Genomic DNA, 21,261 nt, shown 5'->3' with positions numbered 1-21,261 from the left:
TTTCCAGCTTTCTCTTGTGGGCATTTATTGCTATAAATTTGCCTCTACACACTGCTTTAAATGTGTCCCAGAGATTCTGGTATGTTGTATCTTTGTTCTCATTGGTTTCAAAGAACATCTTTATTTCTGCCTTCATTTCCTTATGTACCCAGTAGTCATTCAGGAGCAGGCTGTTCAGTTTCCATGTAGTCGAGCGGTTTTGATTGAGTTTCTTAGTCCTGAGTTCTAGTTTGATTGCACTGTGGTCTGAGAGACAGTTTGTTATAATTTCTGTTCTTGTACATTTTCTGAGGAGTGCTTTACTTCCAATTATGTGGTCAATTTTGGAATAAGTGCGATGTGGTGCTGAGAAGAATGTATATTCTGTTGATTTGGGGTGGAGAGTTCTATAGATGTCTATTAGGTCCGCTTGGTGCAGAGATGAGTTCAATTTCTGGATATCCTTGTTAACTTTCTGTCTCGTTGATCTGTCTAATGTTGACAGTGGAGTGTTGAAGTCTCCCATTATTATTATATGGGAATCTAAGTCTCTTTGTAAGTCTCTAAGGACTTGCTTTATTAATCTGGGTGCTCCTGTATTGGGTGCATATATATTTAGGATAGTTAGCTCTTCCTGTTGAATTGATCCATTTACCATTATGTAATGGCCCTCTTTTTCTCTTTTGATCTTTGATGGTTTAAAGTCTGTTTTATCAGATACTAGTATTGCAACCCCTGCTTTTTTTTGTTCTCCATTTGCTTGGTAGATCTTCCTCCATCCCTTTATTTTGAGCCTATGTATGTCTCTGCATGTGAGATGGGTCTCCTGAATACAGCAGACTGATGGGTCTTGACTCTTTATCCAGTTTGCCAGTCTGTGTCTTTTAATTGGAGCATTTAGTCCATTTACATTTAAGGTTAATATTGTTATGTGTGAACTTGATCCTGCCACTATATTAACTGGTTATTTTGCTCGTTAGTTGATGCAGTTTCTTCCCAGCCTCCATGGTCTTTACATTTTGGTATGTTTTTGCAATGGCTGGTACTGGTTGTTTTTTCCATGTTTAGGGCTTCCTTCAGGGTCTCTTGTAAGGCAGGCCTGGTGGTGACAAAATCTGTAAGCATTTGCTTATCTATAAAGCATTTTATTTCTCCTTCACTGATGAAACTTAGTTTGGCTGGATATGAAATTCTGAGTTTAAAATTCTTTAAGCATGTTGAATATTGGCCCCCACTCTCTTCTGGCTTGTAGAGTTTCTGCCGAGAGATCTGCTGTTAGTCTGATGGGCTTCCTTTGTGGGTAGCCCGACCTTTCTCTCTGGCTGCCCTTAAGATTTCTTCCTTCATTTCAACTTTGGTGAATCTGGCAATTACGTGTTTTGGAGTTGCTCTTCTTGAGGAGTATCTTTGTGGCGTTCTCTGTATTTCCTGAATTTGAATGTTGGCCTGCCCTACTAGGTTGGGTAAGTTCTCCTGGATGATATCCTGAAGAGTGTTTTCCAACTTGGTTCCATTTTCCCCCTCACTTTCAGGCACCCCAATCAGATGTAGATTTGGTCTTTTTACATAATCCCACACTTCTTGCAGGCTTTGTTCGTTTATTTTTCTTCTTTTTTCATTTGGTTTCTCTTCTCGCTTTGTTTCATTCATTTGATCCTCAATCGCTGATACTCTTTCTTCCAGTTGATTGAGTCGGTTACTGCAGCTTGTGCATCTGTCACGTATTTCTCGTGTCATGGTTTTCATCTCTGTCATTTCGTTTATGACCTTGTCTGCATTAATTATTCTAGCTGTCAATTCTTCCACACTTTTTTCAAGATTTTTAGTTTCTTTGCGCTGGGTACGTAATTCCTCCTTTAGCTCTGAGAAGTTTGATGGACTGAAGCTTTTTTCTCTCATCTCGTCAAAGTGATTCTCTGACCAGCTTCGATCCGTTGCTGGTGATGAGCTGCGCTCCTTTGCAGGGGGAGATGCGTTCTGATTTTTTGAATTTCCAGCCTTTCTGCACTGCTTTTTCCCCATCTTTGTGGTTTTATCTGCCTCTGGTCTTTGATGATGGTGACGTACTGCTGGGGTTTTGGTATAGGTGTCCTTCCTGTTTGATAGTTTCCTTCTAACAGTCAGGACCCTCAGCTGCAGGTCTGTTGGAGATTGCTTGAGGTCCACTCCAGACCCTGTTTGCCTGGGTATCAGCAGCAGAGGTTGCAGAAGATAGAATATTGCTGAACAGTGAGTGTACCTGTCTGATTCTTACTTTGGAAGCTTCCTCTCAGGGGTGTACTCCACCCTGTCAGGTGTGGGGTGTCAGACTGCCCCTAGTGGGGGATGTCTCCCAGTTAGGCTACTCAGGGGTCAGGGACCCATTTGAGCAGGCAGTCTGTCCCTTCTCAGATCTCAACCTCTGTGTTGGGAGATCCACTGCTCTCTTCAAAGCTGTCAGACAGAGTCGTTTGCATCTCCAGAGGTTTCTGCTTTTTTTGTTGTTGTTTAGCTGTGCCCTGTCCCCGGAGGTGGAGTCTACAGAGACAGGCAGGTTTCCTTGAGCTGCTGTGAGCTCCACCCAGTTCCAGCTTCCCAGCGGCTTTGTTTACCTAGTTAAGCCTCAGCAATGGCGGGCGCCCCTCCCCCAGCCTCACTGCTGCCTTGTGGTTAGATTGCAGACTGCTGTGCTAGCAATGAGGGAGGCTCCATGGCCGTGGGACCTTCCCGGCCAGGTGTGGGATATAATTTGGTGTGCCTGTTTGCTTAAAGCACAGTATTGGGGTGGGAGTTACTCGATTTTCCAGTTGTTGTGTGTCTCAGTTCCCCTGGCTAGGAAAAGGGATTCCCTTCCCCCTTGTGCTTCCCAGGTGAGGTGATGCCTTGCCCTGCTTCAGCTCTCGCTGGTCGGGCTGCAGCAGCTGACCAGCACCTATTGTCCAGCACTCCCTAGTGAGATGACTCCAGTACCTCAGTTGAAAATGCAGAAATCACCGGTCTTCTGTGTTGCTCGCGCTGGGAGTTGGAGACTGGAGCTGTTCCTATTCGTCCATCTTGCTCCGCCCCCTTTCAGGTTGTATTCTTAATGTAGAGTTTTTGAAGTTATTTGTATATTTTATGTAACAGTCCTTTATCAGTTAAGTCACATGATGGGTTTTGTGTGTGTGTAAGACAGGTTCTTGCTCCATCATCCAGGCTAGAGTGCAGTGACATGATCACAGATCATTACTCAGTGCAGCCTCAAACTCTTAGTCTCAAGTGATCATCCTGCCTTAGCCTCTCAAGTAAGGACCACAAGATGCACCCAGGTAATTTTTCTTTTAAAGTTTTTTTGTAGGGATGGGGTCTCACCATGTTGCCTGAGCTGGTTTTGAACTCCTGACTTCAAGTGTTTCTTCTGCCTCCATCCCTCAAAGTGCTGGGAATACAGGTGTGAGCCACCATGCCTGGCTATGCTGGCTTTTAAAAAAAATTTTTTTTTTCCTAGCTTGAGCAACAAAGTGAGACCTTCGTATCTTAAACAAAATTAGCTGGGTATGGTGGCACATGCCTGTGGTCCCAGCTACTTGGGAGTCTGAGGCAGGAGGAACACTTGAGCCCAAGAGTTCGAGGGTGCAGTGAGCTGTTTGAACCACTGCACTCCAGCCTGGGCAACAGTGAGACCTTATCTAAAAAAATAAAAATAAAAAAAGCTTATCAGCTGTGGTGGTTCATGTCTGTAATCCCTGCACTTTGGGAGGCCAAGGTGGGTGGATCACTTGAAGCCAGGAATTCGAGACCAGCCTAGCAAACATGGCAAACCCCCCCACCCCCGCCTCCCCAGAAAAAATACAGAAATTAGCTAGGCCTGGTGGCTCACACCTGTAGTCCCAGCTACTCAGGACGCTGAGGTGGGAGAATCACTTGAATCCAGGAGGCAAAACAAAGGTTGCAGTGAGCTGAGGTCGCAACACTGCATTCTGGCCTGGGCAACAGAGCAAGATTCTATCTCAAAAAAAAAAATTTGCTTTTTTTCTGTATCTACTAAAATCATATGACTTTTTCTCTTTTGTTAATGCATGTGAGTACTTTGGTTTTCAATAGTCAACCAAGCTTAGGGTCCTGGGATAACTCCAACTTGGTCATGATTTACATATTCACCTTTTTATGTATTGCTGGATTGCTTTGCTAATATTTTGTTGAGGATTTTTGTACCTATGTTCATACAGGGTAATAGTCTATAGTTTTGTTGTTCTGTAATGTCTTCGGTCCAGTTTTGACATCAGGGTTATTATCCAGTTTTGACATCATATAAGTTCTTGCTCCTATTTTCTGAAAATTTTTGTAAGATTGAATTTATTTTGCCCCATAAATGTTTGACAGAATTTACCAGTATAATCGTCTGAGCCAGGAGTTTGCTTTCAAGGATAACTTTTGAGTTACAAAATCGGTTTCTTTAGAAGGACTTAAGATTTTACATTGCATCTTGTTTCATGTCTGCAGAATCTGTAATGTTATACCCGCTTTCATTCCTGATACTGGTAATTTGTCTTTTTCTTGATCAATTTAGCTGGGGAATTTTTTTTTTCTTTTTTTTTTTTTTTTTTTTTTTCCAAGAGAGAGGGTCTCGTCTCGCTCCATCGCCCAGGCTGGAGTGCAATGGCACAATCGTGGCTCATTGCAGCCTCAATCTCCAGGGCTCAAGGAATCCTCCCACCTCGATCTCCCAACTAGCTGGGACCACAGATATGTGAAACTGTGCCCTGCTAATTTATTCTTTATTTTTAAAATTATTTTGTAGAGATGTAGGTCTCACTATGTTACCCAGGCTGGTCTCAAACTCTTGGGCTCAAGCAGTACTCCCCCTCTCAAAGTGCTGGGATTACAGGCATGAGCTACCATGCAACTCTTGGTGGGGATTTATCATACATTTTTTTTCCATAGAATTTGGGGCTTCTCAAATTTTTAATACTTATTTGTTCCTTCTACTTACTTTGGGTTTTTCTCTGCTTTTTCTAGCTTAAGGTGGAAACTGATTTTCTCCTTTCTTCTGATAGAAGCATTTACAATTCTAAGTTTCCCTCTAAGCACTGTTTTTAGCTGAATCCTACACATTTTGTTTTCATTATCATTTAGTTCAAAGTATTTTTTCTTTTTTTCCCTTGCTTTATGAGCTGCTGTGTGTGTGTATGTGTGTTATGTGTGTAAGAGACAAGGCCTCCCTCTGTTGTTCAGTTGGAGTGCAGTGGTACCATCATAGCTCACTGCAGCCTCAAACTCCTGGGCTCAAGCAATCCTGTTGCCTGAGCCTCCTGACTTGCTGGGCTACAGGCATGGGCCTGGCTAATTTTTGTATTTTTAGTAGAGATAGGGTTTCACCATGTTTGCCAGGGTGGTCCCAAACTCCTGGCCTCAAGTGATCTGCCTGTCTTGGCCTCCCAAAGTGCTGGGACTGCAGGAATGACAAATGGGTAAATTACTTTACCCACTTGTCAATTGATGGGCACTTGGGATGGTTCCATATTTTTGCAATTGCAAATTGTGCTGCTATAAACAAGCATGTGCAAGTATCTTTTTCGTATAAAGACTTCTTTTCCTCTGGGTAAGATATCCAGGGGTGGTATTGCTGAATCAAGTGATAGAACTACTTTTAGTTCTTTAAGGAATCTCCACACTGTTTTCCATAGTGGTTATACTAGTTTATTTTCCCACGAACAGTATAAAAGTGTTTCCTTTTCACCACATCCATGTTAACATCTATATTTTGATTTTTTGACTATGGCCATTCTTGTGGCAGTAAGGTGGTATCACATTGTGGTTATGATTTGCATTTCCCTTATCTTTAAGCAATGTTGAACATTTTTTCACATTTGTTGGCCATTTGTATATCTTCCTTTGAGAATTGTCTGTTCATGTCCTTAGCCTGCTTTCTGATGGGATTTTTTTTTCTTGCTGATTTGAGTTCCTTGTAGATTCTGGGTATTAGTCCTTCATCAGACGTATGGATTGCAGAAATTTTCTCCTACTCTGTGGGCTGTTTACTCTGCTGATTTCTTTTGTTGTACAGAAGCTTTTTAGTTTAAGTCCCACCTATTTGTTTTTGTTTCATTTCCTTTTGGGTTGTTTAGTCATGAAGTCTTTTCCTAAGCCAATGTCAAGAAGTATTTTTTCCAATGTTCTAGAATTTTATGGCTTCAGGTCTTAGATTTAAGTCTTTGATTCATCTTGAGTTGATTTTTGTATCAGATGAGAGATGAGGATCCAGTTTCATTCTTCTACTTGTGGCTTGCCAATTATCCCAGCACCATTTGTTGAATAGGGTGTCCTTTCCCCACTTTTTTGTTTGCTTGCCGAAGATCAGTTGACTGTAAGTATTGGTTTTATTTATGGGTTCTCTCTTCTGTTCCATTGGTCTGTATGCCTGATTTTATACCAGCACCACACTGTTCTGGTGACTATGGCCTTGTAGTATAGTTCAAAGTCAGATAATGTGATGCCTCCAGAATTGTTCTTTTTATTTAGTCTTGCTTTGGCTATGTGAGTCCTTTTTTGGTTTCATATGAATTTTAAGATTTTTTTTCTTATTCTGTGAAGAATGATTTTGGTATTTTGATGGGAACTGCACTGAATCTGTAGATTGCTTTTGGCAGTATGGTCATTTTCACAATATTGATTCTACCCATACATGAGCATGGGATGTATTTCCATTTGTTTGTCATCTACGATTTCTTTAGGCAATGTTTTGTAGTTTTCCTTGTAGAGGTCTTTTACCTCCTTGGTTCAGTATATTCCTAAGTAAGTTTTTGTTTTTGTTTTGTTTTTTTGCAGCTATTGTAAAAGGGGTTAGGTTATTGATTTCTCAGCTTGGTTGCTGTTGGTATATAGCAGGGCTACTGATTTATGTACTTTAATTTTGTATCCTGAAACTTTGCTGAATTGATTTACCATTCTAGGAGCTTTTTGGATGAGTCTTTAAGGTTTTCTAGGTATACAATCATGTCATCAGCAAACAATGACAGTTTGACTTCCTTTTTACCGATCTGGATGCCCTTTCTCTCTCTCTCTTGTCTGATTGCTCTGGCAAGGACCATGTTCAACTTTTCACAAACTATTTAGGATTCGTTTTGTGTCCCACTACATAAAATATTAAAACCTTGCAACCATATATGCTTTATAGTTGTCATGTTATTTATGTATGTGCAGCCTCAGAATACACTGTAATATTTTTTCTTTGAACAGTCATGTTTTTTTTAAAAGTTAAACCAAGAGAATATATTTACCCACTTGTTTACATTTGTTATTTGTGGAAGGACTGGTCCAACATGAGCTACTCAGCCATTATAATAATGATTTTTTCCTTGAAAACAAAAATCATTGTAGCGGCACACTCCAAAGTTGTTTGCTGTCTTTGGAATGCACAGTTTTGCCCAATATTATTCAGCAAGAAGGGTACTTTTTTCTCATTGCTAGTTCATACTTCTGCTTTCTTGCCTCTTTTTCAGTTATCTAAAACCACATCCATAGCTGTGATTATGTTCTTGGTTTCATTTTCCTAATTCTGTTAAATATTCTGATGACAGGAGTGCCCAACCCCCATACTAGAAGTTAGAATAGTTCCTATCTCACCAGAGTGAATGAAAAATTGCACATTCACATGCCCAAAAGACTGACCCTGCACACCCTAGCAGAGTTTATTTTTAAAAGAAAATCTAAGCCAAATTAAGTGGAAAGCATTGCTTCTTAACTGCTATCCCTGGAAGCAAAGCACCATCTTGCCCCCAAAGAATATGGAAAAACTCAAAAGCCCTGCTCTTGCATTCTCTGTTTCCACCATGCTATACTTTACTTTAAAAAGACCACCTTTTTACCCTTCTCTCCCCAAATATTAAAAGTTTCTCAGATCAGAGTAATGAATACAGTTCTGTCCTCTGAAAACCTCTTCCCTCTACATCAAAGCTTTCTGAAATAAAAGTAGTCCAATATCTACTCATTCAGTCTTCAAGTCCTTAAGTTTCTGTTGCCACCACTGCTTCATCAAAGGTACATTACTGCTTGATTACTAATGATTAAAAGCAAGAGCTCTGCATAGAGTCCTGGATTTAAATCCTGGTCCTGCCACTTAGCTTGGAAAATTTGGTTTGTCTCTCCCAACCTCAGCTTTCTCGTCTATAAAATGGGGATAACAGTACCTCTCTGTTGGAAGGGTTCAATGAGGCTGACCATTCCCTTCCCAAACCTGTCTTTGTTGGCTTCCCATAATACCACTACTCTCCTGGGTTTTCTCTTGTATCATATGCTTCTTTTTTGTGGGCTCTTCTGCTTCTCCCTTTAAATACTTATTTTCCTTCTTTGGTTGCCTGTCATCTTATTCCTAGCTTTCCGTGGATGACTCCTTTCAAATCTATGGTTTTGATGATCCCCCAAATCTAAATTACTCCTGAATCTTAAAGAAATATTTTTCTTTTTTTGAGATGGGGGTCTTGCTTTGTTTCTCAGGCTGGAGGGCAGTGGCATGATCATAGCTTACTGCCACCTCAAATTCCTAGGCTCAAGTGATCCTCTTGCCTCAGTCTCCCAAATAGCTGAAACTATAGGTGCGCACCACCACGCCTGGCTTTTTAATTTTTTGTAGATATGAGATCTAAGCCATCTTGCCCAGGCTAGTCTCCAACTCCTGGGTTCAAGTGATCCTCTGGCTTTGAACTCCCAAAGTGCTAGGATTACATGTATGAGCCACCATACCTGGCCTACTCCTGAATCTTTATCTTCAAACCAGGTTTCATTCCTGAAATCCAGCTATTCAGGTATCTGATGGATATCATCATTTGGATATCTTAAACATCTAAAACTAGGCTGGGCATGGTGGCTCACGCCTGTAATCCCAGCACTTTGGGAGGCTGAGGTGGGTGGATCACGAGGTCAGGAGATCGAGACCATCCTGGCTAACACAGTGAAACCCTGTCTCCACTGAAAATACAAAAAAGCCGAGATTGCACCACTGCACTCCAACCTGGGCGACAGAGCGAGACTCAGTCTCAAAACAAACAAAAAATCTAGTCTCCCTGGTTATCTAAGCCCCGAAATGGGAACCCAATTCTTAACCTGCCACATCCAATCAATCCCTAATTCCTGTTGATATTAGCTCCTAAATCTCTCATATTTCTCTCCTCCTCTCCATCTCATTTTTCACTAAGACCTTTCCAGTTTCAGAAAGTAACTAGACCATTTCATTCTAATATACTAGACTCCATCCTGATGTAGAAGTGTTCTCAATTGTTCAGGGTACAAATTGAGCTTTGCCACATACTACCAGCTGAATGACAAGGGCATCACTTCTGATACTTTTTGAGATACAAGAAATGAAGGGGCTCCTGCTCAGTTAGCTGTTGCTTCAATGTCAAAACAGACCCTGTAATAAAATAACTCCAGACAGTTTGGTTTGGTAGTAGGTAAGTTTTCTATCCTTAAATTACAGTGATTAAAGGGCACTTTCAGTGCAAAATGGGGACTGGCCCTCAGTAAGCAAATTGCTGGCTTACCATGCCCATACCAAGCAGGAACTTGGCCTTGAGGTTCCTCCTCCAATTTCAAAATAGGTTTAGACACAGATAAGGGAAGACTGTGATCACAGGTTCAAGTTTTTATTTTGATCTCATTTTTATACCTGAATAACAATTTTCTCCAAAGGAATGATGATACATAATCTTTATTCTAAAAACGACACATAGTGTATTGACAGCATCTGGTCAGTGGTTGTCACTGACTGTCTTCAATAACAATTACTCATCTAAGAAACTCTTCCTTTTTAAAAAAAAATCCTTGGTGCTGAGCCAGACAACCCTGGGCTTCTGCTCCTCATACTGATAGGATCTGGCTTCTAGACTGACCCCTCTCAAGAACAAAATACAGGGAGGGACTTGTTCTGGATTCCCTTTGGGCAAATGCAGCTGCAGTACTCACCAGGCTGGGCCTCAACTTACAGGACTTTTATTTTTTTTCTTTTAAATGTATACTATTAAAGTTGGATTATTCATCTAATATTTATGTTTGCCTTGGGGACTAATAAACCTCACAACCTGAGGATCACCCCAGTTAAACCAAGGCTTTGTCAGCACAGGGCTACTCAACAGATGTCTTAGTTTCTTGAACTAAGGAAGGGGTCAGTCAGCTAGGAGAGAAAAGTCCTTTTGAAAGACAGCATCATGTACCTTGCTGACTCTGCTGCATACATACAGCCTCCAGCCTTGTTGCTGGTTCTTAAAGGAACTGTGCTGTCTTTTCATTTTTCCTGGTTTGTGGGGCAATAGAGGGTTTCCTACCTCAAATGCCAATACCAGGTAGGTAGAAGGACCTTAAGCTCAACTGCTGGCTCCTCGTAATCATAACACACACTCTGTTCTGTGGTGGGTGCCACTCTGCCTGTGCCATGTCACCTTTCCTAATCCAGCACATCCTCGCCCAAGAAAACCCTACTTTGGGGTCATTCATTCTATTCTTATTTCTCTCTTATTTGTTCTGATGTTTCATTTGGACTTGATTCCATGGCAGGCTCTGGCTCCAGAGGAAGAGATGGAGGCTTTGTGAACTGGGATGTTCCTCCAGCACCTAGTAACAAAATAAAAACTTGAATCCTCATGTTCCACAATTTCAGAATAAATCATTCTTTTTTGCTGTTAGAGTTCAAGAGGAAACCCCGTATTTTCTGGAACCAGTGGGACTGACCCATTGGCTATGAGGGAAGACTATAACTGAGAAATAAAGCAACAGTCAAGTTTGCCTTCAATGAGTCACTGAAAAATATTTAATTACATGTCAACTTCTGATAAAGCAGTAAAAATTAAACATTGCATAACAGGATATACTTAATAATGTATTGCTCAAATTGGAAAGACCAGTGTATTGACCATCCAACTAACTCTGAGTAGCTGTTACCTACTACATAGCTTGCCTTAAGGAAACAAGTGCCAATTTAGCCACCCTGTGGTTTTTTTCTCCCTTGTGGCCAATACTACATTGGACATGTTATGAGTCTGAAGAGAACCTCACTGAAAGCTATAATCTCTTTGCTGACACATGTGGCTTGTACCTGCTAGGTCTTCGTGGAGCTCTGTATGGTCCTACCTGAGGGGAGTGTCCTGTATGCAGCTGCTGAAGACATTGCCTGTCCTAGAGCTTGATTAGAGCCCAGAGGCTGCTGGAAACTGGCAGGTTTGCTGGTTGAAGTGGTCCGGTGCTTTGATTTGGGATCTTTAACTGGTTTAGTCCAGACCAGTGCCTCCCCAACCTGGAGAGCAGCTCCCAACTTCTGAGCCATCTCCACCATCTTGTGTCCACAAAGGAAGTAAAAGAACGAAAAGCATGACTGTCAGAGACAAGCCAACCCACTTCTTTGGTCTTCCAGCTGGGGTTTTAGCTGAAATAGTGTCTGGTCGTACTAGCAGTTGAGGCAGGAAGTACTTACAAAACAGCAAAGAATACAGATTGCCTTTAATGGATGGCACGGTGGTTCACACAGGATCTCAAAACCCAAAAATTCAAGCCTGGTGCATTACTGGGCTAAACTGTGCATTTCCTACAAGAAGTGAAATAGGGCTGGGCACATGGATCACAAAGGTCAAGAGACTGAGACCATCCTGGCCAACATGGTAAAACACCATCTCTACTAAAAATAGAAAAATTAGCTGGGCCTGGTGGCACACACCTGTAGTCCCAGCTATGTGGGAGGCTGAGGCAGGAGAATTGCTTGAACCCGGGAGACGGAGGTTGTAGTGAACAGAGATTGCGCCACTGCACTCCATCCTGGGCAACAGAGCAAGATTCCATCTCAAAAAAAAAAAAAGGTGAAATAGAAGGAAGCTACAGACAGACACAGACCTCAACTTTGATGAGTTGAATTAGCAATAACAACTCAGTAAGCCTGAATTTCCTTCTATTATTATTCTAGGAAAGTTCTTCTCAGGCTGTTATTAATTAATGAACTCATGCTGCTGGGAACATCAAAGCCAGAAGAGCCATGAATGTGTACCTTGGATTTGGATAATTTGGGCTTGATTTTTGAAAGTTTCCTGAGAGCTTACTTATGACTCTTGGGAGCTAATAAAAGACTTACCTCAGAGTCAAATTCCACAGAGCTATTGTCCTTGAGTAGGTTGACTTTCTTCTCCATCTCCTGATATTGGGCCAGGGCATTCTTCTTCTCGCCCTGGTTGTACAGCAGCACAGCATAGTTCAGGTTTACTAAAGGGTTACACCTATGGCAGACAGACAGGGATTTGATGGAGCTGGGGGCTTTGCAACCAATGGTCATTCAGAGATCCTTCTCATTACACAAAAACAAAACAAAACTGGTTAAGTAGAGATTTCTCCATTATGTAGCAAGGTAGGAACATATATGCTAAGCAGACCTGTCGAGAAGAATCAAGGAATCAATCAATGGCCTAATGAGCAAAGCTGGCATTGGGACCAAGTCTGGCATGTCAGCCCTCAACAGCGACTACCTAGGCCAGGGTTGAAAAAGGAATCTCTACCCTGCTGTCTGGAAGACACCAATGGAGTAAATCCTGGAAGAGTCAAGTTTATCTTCAATTAAACAGCCCAGAGTCCCATCTGATATTCTAGCTAGTCCATAGCTATCAGCAACCCAAGCCCACTGCCAGTTCGGACTTTCTCTAGCCTCCTGATTACTCAGTTTGGGACTGGAAACAATTTCTCAATTCCTGCTGAGCCAACACATACTTAGGAGACACATCCCTCCACACTGAGGTCTGCTGTGTACTAATGCCATAGAGGAACAGCTGGGCTGACTCAGGCAGCACCGATGCTATGGTACCACTTCATGGCTTTGGAGAGTCCAACACCCCCAGTACCATTCTCAACAAAGTGCATACTTATCCAGGTGGACTGCTTCTGCGTAGGCTCTCTTGGCATTCTCTATATCTTCCAGATTGGTCAGAGCCACTGCAACAAAGAAAGCATTGCAGCTGAAGAGCTCAGCTTAGAAGACAAAAGGAGTATTAAAGACTGCCCCCAAAGTAAACTTCACCCACTCAGCTCATGGCACCGGAGTTTACTAAGTTAGCTTAGATACCCGGTGCTATCTTCAACAATCCCTTCTACAGTCAATCAGTTGCCAGGTTCTGTGCATCCTTTTTTTGCAGTTTCTTTTCTGACACTGCCCTTATTCAGGCCCAAGTAGTTTCAGGCTTTCCATTTATCCCCCAGTGTCAGTGTCCCCACTGCCTCCATTCCACTTTCCACAGTGCTGCCAGGTATCTCACTGACTTATAAATCTGACCACATTACCATCCTACTTAGGAATCCTCACTGGCTCCCCACATCTACAACTATGATCTTTACCCTTTCATTTAGCAATAAAACACTCCGACTTTTTAAAATCAGTATTTCCTTGACACCTCATATATAAAACAAAAACAGCTGCTCTGGAAGCCCTGTCCATTCCACCTCCCCACCAGCTATGCATTCACTCCTACCAAGCACCTAAAAAGAGATCTAGGAATACAGCTGGACAAACATGGCCTCTAAGATAAAGTCCTTGCACTGTATGCATGACTTCCATAATCTGACCCCAGAATATCTTTCCTGACTCATCTCCTATCATATTCTCTAACACTACCGCCCACTAACAGCAAGGGACACTGCAGTTTCATGGCTGCATGCCTTTGTTCATGTGGCTCCTCAGCCATTCTGTGCTATTCCATTCTAGCTTGTTGTTCAGGATCCAGTTTGAATGCCATCTCTACTTTGTAAAGTTAGCATTGCTGCTGTGCCTTCCATCATGGCTGTTTACATTTCTATGTCCCATTAGAACCCAGCTATCTAAAAGAAACTATCAACACAGTAAACAGACAACCTACAAAGTGGGAGAAAATATTTGCAAACCATGCAGGTCTAATATCCAGGATCTATAAGGAACTTAAGCAAATTTACAAGAAAAACACAATCCCGTTAAAGTGGGCAAAGGACATAGACACTGTTCAAAAGAAGACATACATGCATCCAACAAGCGTATGAAAAAAAGCTCAGTATCACTGATTAGGGAAATGTAAATCAAAACCACAATGAGATAACCATCTCACACCAGTCAGAATGGCTATTATTAAAAACTCAAAAGGTAACATCCTGGTGAGGCTGCAGAGAAAAGGGAATGCTTATACACTGTTGATGGGAGTGTAAATTAGTTCAACCATTATGGAAAGCAGTGTGGCAATTCCCCCAAGAGCTAAAAACAGAACTACCATTCAACCCAGCAATCCCATTACTGGGTATATGCCCAAAGAAATATAAATCGTTCTGCCGTAAAGACACATGCATGTGTGTGTTCAATGCAGCACTATTCACAATAGCAAAGATGTAAAATCAACCTAAATGCCCATTCTGGATAAACAAAATGTAAATGTACGACATGGAATACTACACAGTCATACAAAAGAACAAGATCATGTCCTTTGCAGCAACATAGATGGAGCTGGAGGCCATCATCCTCAGCAAACTAATGCAGGACAGAAAACCAAATCCTGTTCTCACTGTAAGAGCTAAATGATGAGAACACATGGAAACAGAGAGGGAAACAGACACTGGAGCTTATTGGAGGAGCGGGGAGGGCCAGAAAAAAAATAACTATCGGGTATGGGGATTTCTACCCATGAAAACTACAATAAAGAATCGTGCCCACATTTACCCCTTGCTCCCTCCACCTTCTGATTGACCTGGTCCTTCCCCATGTGGCCCTGCATAGTGTGGCATGCCCTCCTTCTCAGGAATTGTAACAGACTATCTTTCCAGTGGCAGATGTCTTCTGATCTGTTGCCCATACCATATCTGAATAATAATAATAAAACCTATGTTGTTGTTGTTTTTTTAAAGCAGTTATCTTTGTATTCAGGCGACCCTCAAATAACCATGACTCAATTGCTTTTGCAAGCTTTCTCTTTTGAATAAGAACCCCACAATAATAAACAAAAAGCCACTGGAAGACCACTGCCAAATGAGGACATGGAAATCTGCTTTGGGTCTTACATTTAGTAAGTAAATGTATATGGAGAAAAAATTTCCTAGGAAGACTATTTAGTCAGTACTTTAAAATCAAAATGGTTGTGCATAATTTTTAAAGTGTTTGATTAATTTTAACTTATTTTTATGATAATTTTAGTATTTGCATGGCATAAAATGGAGTTTCAGGAAGAGAACAGCATTCTATATAACATGCTCAGAAGAGATAAGGGTTTCAACATAAGGTAGCTTGACTTAGAAGTACCACCTAGGGGCCAATTATAGTAACAACAATATTGATAATAATAGACCAATTATATAACCACAGTAAAACCAACAATTTTCAAAAATTAGTATTTCAACAAAACCAGTATTATTAATTGAGTGCTTAATCATGCAATCCTCACATCAGCCCTAGGTACATATAATAAGTAGTAGAGGCAGGACCCCACCTAAAACCCAAGCTCTTAACACTTGCTATCTGGAACTTAGTTGGACTCAATATATATGTAAATGAATTGTCAAGGCAAGAGGAAAAAACTGGTAAAAGGTGAACTAGGGATGATCTTTATTTAACCTGTTGGTCTCTGAGTGAAACTCCCCCAAGTGAGAAACAACCAAGTTCCTTTGTCATCTTCTATCTATTTCTTCAAGCTCCAGGACAGTAATCCAGATTCCTATAGGATCTCTAAGGGAATGGCTCCTATGAGACAGCCACTGATCTTCCATGATTCTAATCCATTTTTCCCTCATTACAGATGGCAGAGAGAGTTTTCCACATAAATGTTTCTTACCTGCCAAGAGCATGTAGAGCTCCCCCATCTTTGGCTGGAAGTTGATGGCCGCACTGAGAAAATGAAAAGCTGATGCATACTGCTGCATGGTCAGATGGACAAGGCCCAAATTATACAGAATCTTCCAATCGAAGGGTGCCAAGTAGTTGGCTCGTTTCAGGCAGCTGATGGCCTATGAGACAGAAGGGGCACTCAATGAGGGGCAAGCTAAACAGACCAATAACCACATATATGAATGCGAACAAAGAACATGAGGGGACACTCACCGCCACATATTTCTTCTTGCCAAAGAAACACATTCCAATGTTATTCCAGAGTGGAGGACTTTCTGGAACAGCACAAGCCACAACTCTGTATTTGGTGAGGGCAACATCAAAGTCCCCGTGGGTCTGCATCATGCTGCCTGCTGCCAAGATGGCCTGAAAACATGGCACACAGAAAGTAATTCAGTCATTCCCAAAAAGCTGTAGCAGTGAGGCAGCCTTCCTGAGTCTATACTTAGCAGGCCCATCAGCACAGATGGGACTGAAAAATTTCTTCCAGGGACATAAATAATATATCCAAGCTATTGGGACAAATGTTCCTGAGGAATGTCCTTGCACCCTACACTGTGGCTCTCTCTGGCACAGCACAAAAAAAAAAAAAAGATAAAATTTTACTTGCTTTACCATCTGTTTCCTACTTCTAGCCAGGAAAGTCAGTATTTCAGAATGAATACCAGAACCCTTTGATTAATTTTAACTTCCTTTAATCTGTTCTCTGCAGCCCGGTACACCAAGTGTTCTAGACACCTGAAATACACCTGTACATGGCTACTTAAGGTACATTTCTTTCTACCATAGAACAGAGGGTGAGTCAGCTTTAGGCTTCATCAGCCCAGCCCTTTCATTTCTCTAAGGAAAGGTATCAAGGTGGGAGCTGAGAGGCTAATATTACTTCCTAAATCAGAACTCAGTTTGTATCCTTCTATAAACAGCTTGTCTTGCTGCATCTCCTCAATGATACTCATCCATTTGATGCTATTCCTTCTCATTCCCCAAGTCACATCTAGACAAAAGTTGTAATATCAAATCATTAAGACTCTAGAAGTCATTTCAACATGATTATTGTTGCCTTTTAGAGACAGGGTCTCACTCTGTCACACAGGCTGGAGTACAGTGGTGCCATCATAGCCTACTGTAGCCTCAAACTCCTTGGCTCAAGTGATCTTCCCTCTTCCAATTTGAGTATCTAGGACAACAGGTGTGTGCTACCATGCCTGAATAATAATTTTTTTGTAGAGATGGGGGTCTCACTACGTTGTCCAGCCTGGTTTTGAACTCCTGGCCTCAAGTGATCCTCCTGCCTCAGCATTCCAAAGTGCTGGGATTACAGACATAAGCCACCATGCCCAGCAGATTTATTTTTGACAACAGTTGTGCAGGCATTGCTAATTTCCTAAGTAACACATAAGCTTTACTAGCACTATGATTCTGCTTTCTGCAGGGGTTACACGTCTATTATAACAAATGTGCACTTTTAGAAGATAAGTAGAGCATACTTGACAATACTTTCAAATAAGAAGAACCACCTTATATTTATATTTTTTCTATTTCTCAGGTATCCAAATTTAAGAAGCTATTCCTTTGCTTTCCAGGGTCATATGACCTCTAGGAGCAGTGAGACCATCTATCTGAAGGCCAGAGCCTTCATGTCTGTAATACCTTGTAATTGGTAGGGTCATAAGTCAGTGCATTGCCAAGATGTTCAAATGCCTTCTGGTAAATGCCGAGCTTGGAAAAAAAAGCAAACAAGACAATTTACATCAGCAAGGAGATGGCAGTTAAAAGAATCTGGCCAGACCAGGCGTGGTGGCTCAAGCCTATAATCCCAGCACTTTGGGAGGCTGAGGTGGGTGGATCACCTGCGGTCAGGAGTTCGAGACCAGCCTGACCAACATGGAGAAACCCTATCTCTATTAAAAATACAAAATTACCCGGGCATGGTGATGCATGCCTGTAATCCCAGCTACTCAGGAGGCTGAGGCAGGAGAATCGCTTGAACCCAGGAGGCAGAGGTTGTGGTGAGCTGAAATCGTGCCATTGCACTCCAGCCTAGGCAAAAAGAGTGAAACTCTGTCTCAAAAAAAAAAAAAACACAGTGGCCAACCTCACCCAGAACAGAAATGCTCTAGCTTTTTTGAGTTCTCCTGATGAAAAAGAAAAAAAAAAAAAAAAAAAGCAGCTACAGTTACCAGATAATAAAGAAAGAAAACTAAAAATCCCCACAGTCTTGGTTTTCCTTCTATTTGTGTTCGTCTGTCCCCTGATAAGGACAAAGTATCTATTTGATAAGAACCATTTCTGCCACACTAGTACTGTTCCACATTAATGCCTCTTGGCAGGAAATGAGCTGGGTATCCTCATCTCCTGTGGAGCTTACCTCCCAAGCCAAAGCCCAGGAAGACCCAGGGTTAAGCTCCTGATTCCTTTTAGAGAAAAATGAAATAGACATAAAGGCCACCATAGAGGCAGGGCTGGAGGCAGAATCAGCTGAACAAGGAACTCGGCAAATGTGTGTACTGGGGAAGGGGGAAAAGCCCTTTGGATACCTGGGCCGTGGGTCCTCAGTCAGAGAATCAATGGAGCTAAAAGAATCCCATTCACATTCAGGAATGTGGAGGGGACAGAAAACTTCTTATTCTAGATAAAGTATACTTTGCCTTCTCTCTTTCCAGTAAGACCCTGGCTGGGAAGAAAGATCAAAAGAAATGGCTTTGCCCCAAAGCCCTAAGAAATGCTCACTTGTATCCATTTCTCTCCTCACAACAAAATAACAGCCTCCAAGACCAGAGTTATTTCTCATATATGCTCTTTCCTGGATGGCATAAGAATTTGAGACAGGATCTGGCTCTGTCACCCAGGCTGGAGTACAGTGGCTCAATCTCAGCTCACTGCAACCTCTGCCTTCCGAGTTCAAGCAATCTTCCCATCGCAGCCTCCCAAGTAGCTGGGACTAGAGACGCAGGCCACCATGCCTGGCTAATTTTTGTATTTTTTTGTAGAGACAGGGTCTCACTGGCTGGTCTCCAACTCCTGGGCTCAATTGATCCACCAGCCTCAGCCTCCCAAAGTGCTGGTATTATAGGCATGAGACCACACCCAGCCTATATAAAAATTGTAATTGAACTAGGCTAAAATAGAATTGCTTCCAATTTAAATGCAGAAAAATAATTCCTTTAGCAAAGAGTATCAAATAGAGAGAGTGTAGTTCATGAACTTTATATGACCTTTAGTAAAATAAATATCAGAATGCAGGAAAACCACCATACACACAAACCCAAAAGCATTTCTAATATCAATGCATGAATGAGTAAAGAGTTTTCATTACCTGTAAGTAGAGTAATCCTAAAGTTGTAAGAAGCTCTGTATTTTCTGGTGAGAACCTGCAACATAGAGATGCTCAGAGGGAAAACAACATGTAGATGAGAAACACAGAGACACATGCACGGTAATAAGCCCTCGTGCAATACTTGACAGACCCCACTGAGCCTCTTCCTCCCCAAGGAAATACCTGAAGGCAGGTTGGGAACTGCCATCAAAAGTAGGTCATCTCAACCCTGGTGACAGGGAAAACTGCTCAGCAAGAAAAATGGGGCTTAGAATTCAGATTCCTTTCTTAGGGTAGAAGTCCTAAGAAAGAACCTATGGAATGTTCTGCATGACTGTCTCGGTCACACTGATAAAATTAAAGAACAACGCTTTATAAACCAAGTCAGTCTAGAACACACAGTTTCACCAGTCCTTTCTTGTGGGATTTTTTTTTTTCTATTCTCATTGTGCTTACAACGCCAGGCAGCATAATTTTCTATGTAATTTAGGATCCCAAGGCCCTTAATACTGTTCTCTCCACTTAAACAAAGAGCTATACCAAGTAGCCAAACTAAACCAAAGAAGGAAGATACATACCAATCCTAGGAAAGAAGGTGCTACTGACCTTTGGGAGTAAACACTGATGTACGTAAAGTATTATCTGTCTGCTCAATCCCTCACTAATATTTGTCTGTCACAAAACCAAGGCAACACTGAGTTGAGATGATCTGCCTATAGGATCATCAGACAGTTTCAAGAGTAAAACACCAAAGGGCTATGAACAATGTCTTCTGCTTCTAAGGAATGATACAGGGCACTGGTTACCTATAGGAAGACCTGAACCAGAAGATGCAAAGCCCCAGCCAGGGGAGGCCTGAGCTGACCAAACAGAGCTTTCTCAATTCAACTGGGAATCTGCCTTTCACTTTCTGCCATAATAAACATCCATTTTGATCACTTCCCTCCCCAAAGCCAGGCAGCTTCTGTAATTTTAGCAATATCGAAAGCCGATATTGTAGTGGGGAAAGCCCCACTACAACATGACTACTCTCTTCAAAGCTGTAGGTCATGAACTATGGTCTCTATCTTCTCAGTAAGGCTTCAAATTTTAGCTGTCCATATTTCTCCCTTGGGAAATTTAGTGACTGAAGTCCTTGATCGGTTACTGGAAGAACGTTGCCCTTGGGATTTATGTATGCTAATCTCAAAGAGCCAACCCCTAAAAGGCAGGAGTCAGGGATCAGAGGCACTTAACATGTTACATGGCTCCTTACTACTTGCCCATATATATAACCTCTTGATGACAAAAGTCTCTTCTGTAGCTTAACAAACCAAGTGATTTTTCTGTTTTAGACACAAAATATGGTCAAAGAAAATTCAAGCACTGTTGTGACTCACATAACCAGGAAATTTACTACCATGGTAGAAGATAAAGATGATTAATAAATTAATAGAAATCTAAGTTTAGTTCAGAATCTAATTATTAGGACTAATAAGCCTTGAACCACAGACCAGACATTCTATTAAGTGACCAAACAAATGAGACAAAGTATTTTGCTACAGCTATTCCATTTAAAGAAACAACACAAGGCCGGGCACAGTGGCTCATGCCTGCAATCCCAGCACTATGGGAGGCCAAGGTAGGCAGATCACTTGAGGCCAGGAGTTCAAGACCAGCCCAACCAACATGGTGAAACCCTGACTCTGCTAAAAATGCAAAAATTAGCTGGGCGTGGTGGCGCGCTCCTGTAGTCCCAGCTACCCAGGAGGCTGAGGCATGAGAATCGCTTGAACCCAGGAGGCAGAGGTTGCAGTGAGCCAAGATCGCACTATTGCACTCAAGCCTGGGTGACAGAGCGAAACTGTGTTGAAATAGAGGGGAGGGGAGGGGAGGGGAAGGGAGGGGGAAAGAAAAGAAAGAAAGGAAAGAAAGAAACAAAGAAACAAAGAAGAGGAAAGGGAAGGAGGGAAAGGAAGAAAAGAAAAAGGTAGGGAGGGACGGAGGGAGGGAGGGAGAAAAAGGGGGAAGGGAAAAGGGGGAAGGGAAAAGGGGGAAGGGAAAAGGGGGAAGGAAAAAAGGGGAAAGGGAAAAAAGGGGAAAGGGAAAAGGGGGAAAGGGAAAAGGGGGGAAGGGAAAAAGGGGGAAAGGAAAAAGGGGGAAGGGAAAAAGG

At 42.0% G+C, this 21,261-nt stretch overlaps 1 protein-coding gene across 2 annotated transcripts in view; it reads right to left on the bottom strand.

Moving 5' to 3' along the window:
- Nucleotides 1–9,566: 9,566 nt before the first annotated feature.
- The window catches only part of BBS4 (Bardet-Biedl syndrome 4), a 14,930-nt gene continuing 3,235 nt past the window's right edge, over nucleotides 9,567–21,261 (bottom strand). The window contains exons 3-10 of one of the 2 annotated variants that reach the window (XM_023193103.2): nucleotides 19,110–19,164; nucleotides 17,444–17,512; nucleotides 16,007–16,159; nucleotides 15,741–15,912; nucleotides 12,825–12,894; nucleotides 12,047–12,188; nucleotides 11,059–11,260; nucleotides 9,567–10,542 (exon numbers count right to left, since the gene is read on the bottom strand). In XM_023193103.2, the coding sequence (XP_023048871.1) occupies nucleotides 10,433–10,542; nucleotides 11,059–11,260; nucleotides 12,047–12,188; nucleotides 12,825–12,894; nucleotides 15,741–15,912; nucleotides 16,007–16,159; nucleotides 17,444–17,512; nucleotides 19,110–19,164 (973 nt within the window). In that variant the 3' untranslated portion in view covers nucleotides 9,567–10,432. The remainder of the gene's footprint in view (nucleotides 10,543–11,058; nucleotides 11,261–12,046; nucleotides 12,189–12,824; nucleotides 12,895–15,740; nucleotides 15,913–16,006; nucleotides 16,160–17,443; nucleotides 17,513–19,109; nucleotides 19,165–21,261) is intronic. The other variant, XM_023193104.1, reaches the window with a different exon arrangement.

The sequence above is a fragment of the Piliocolobus tephrosceles genome, chromosome 6 (assembly GCF_002776525.5).
Source record: "Piliocolobus tephrosceles isolate RC106 chromosome 6, ASM277652v3, whole genome shotgun sequence".
Classification (NCBI taxonomy): domain Eukaryota; kingdom Metazoa; phylum Chordata; class Mammalia; order Primates; family Cercopithecidae; genus Piliocolobus; species Piliocolobus tephrosceles.
Note: the sequence above shows the minus strand (reverse complement) of the source record. Positions and strands in the feature narration are given on the sequence as shown.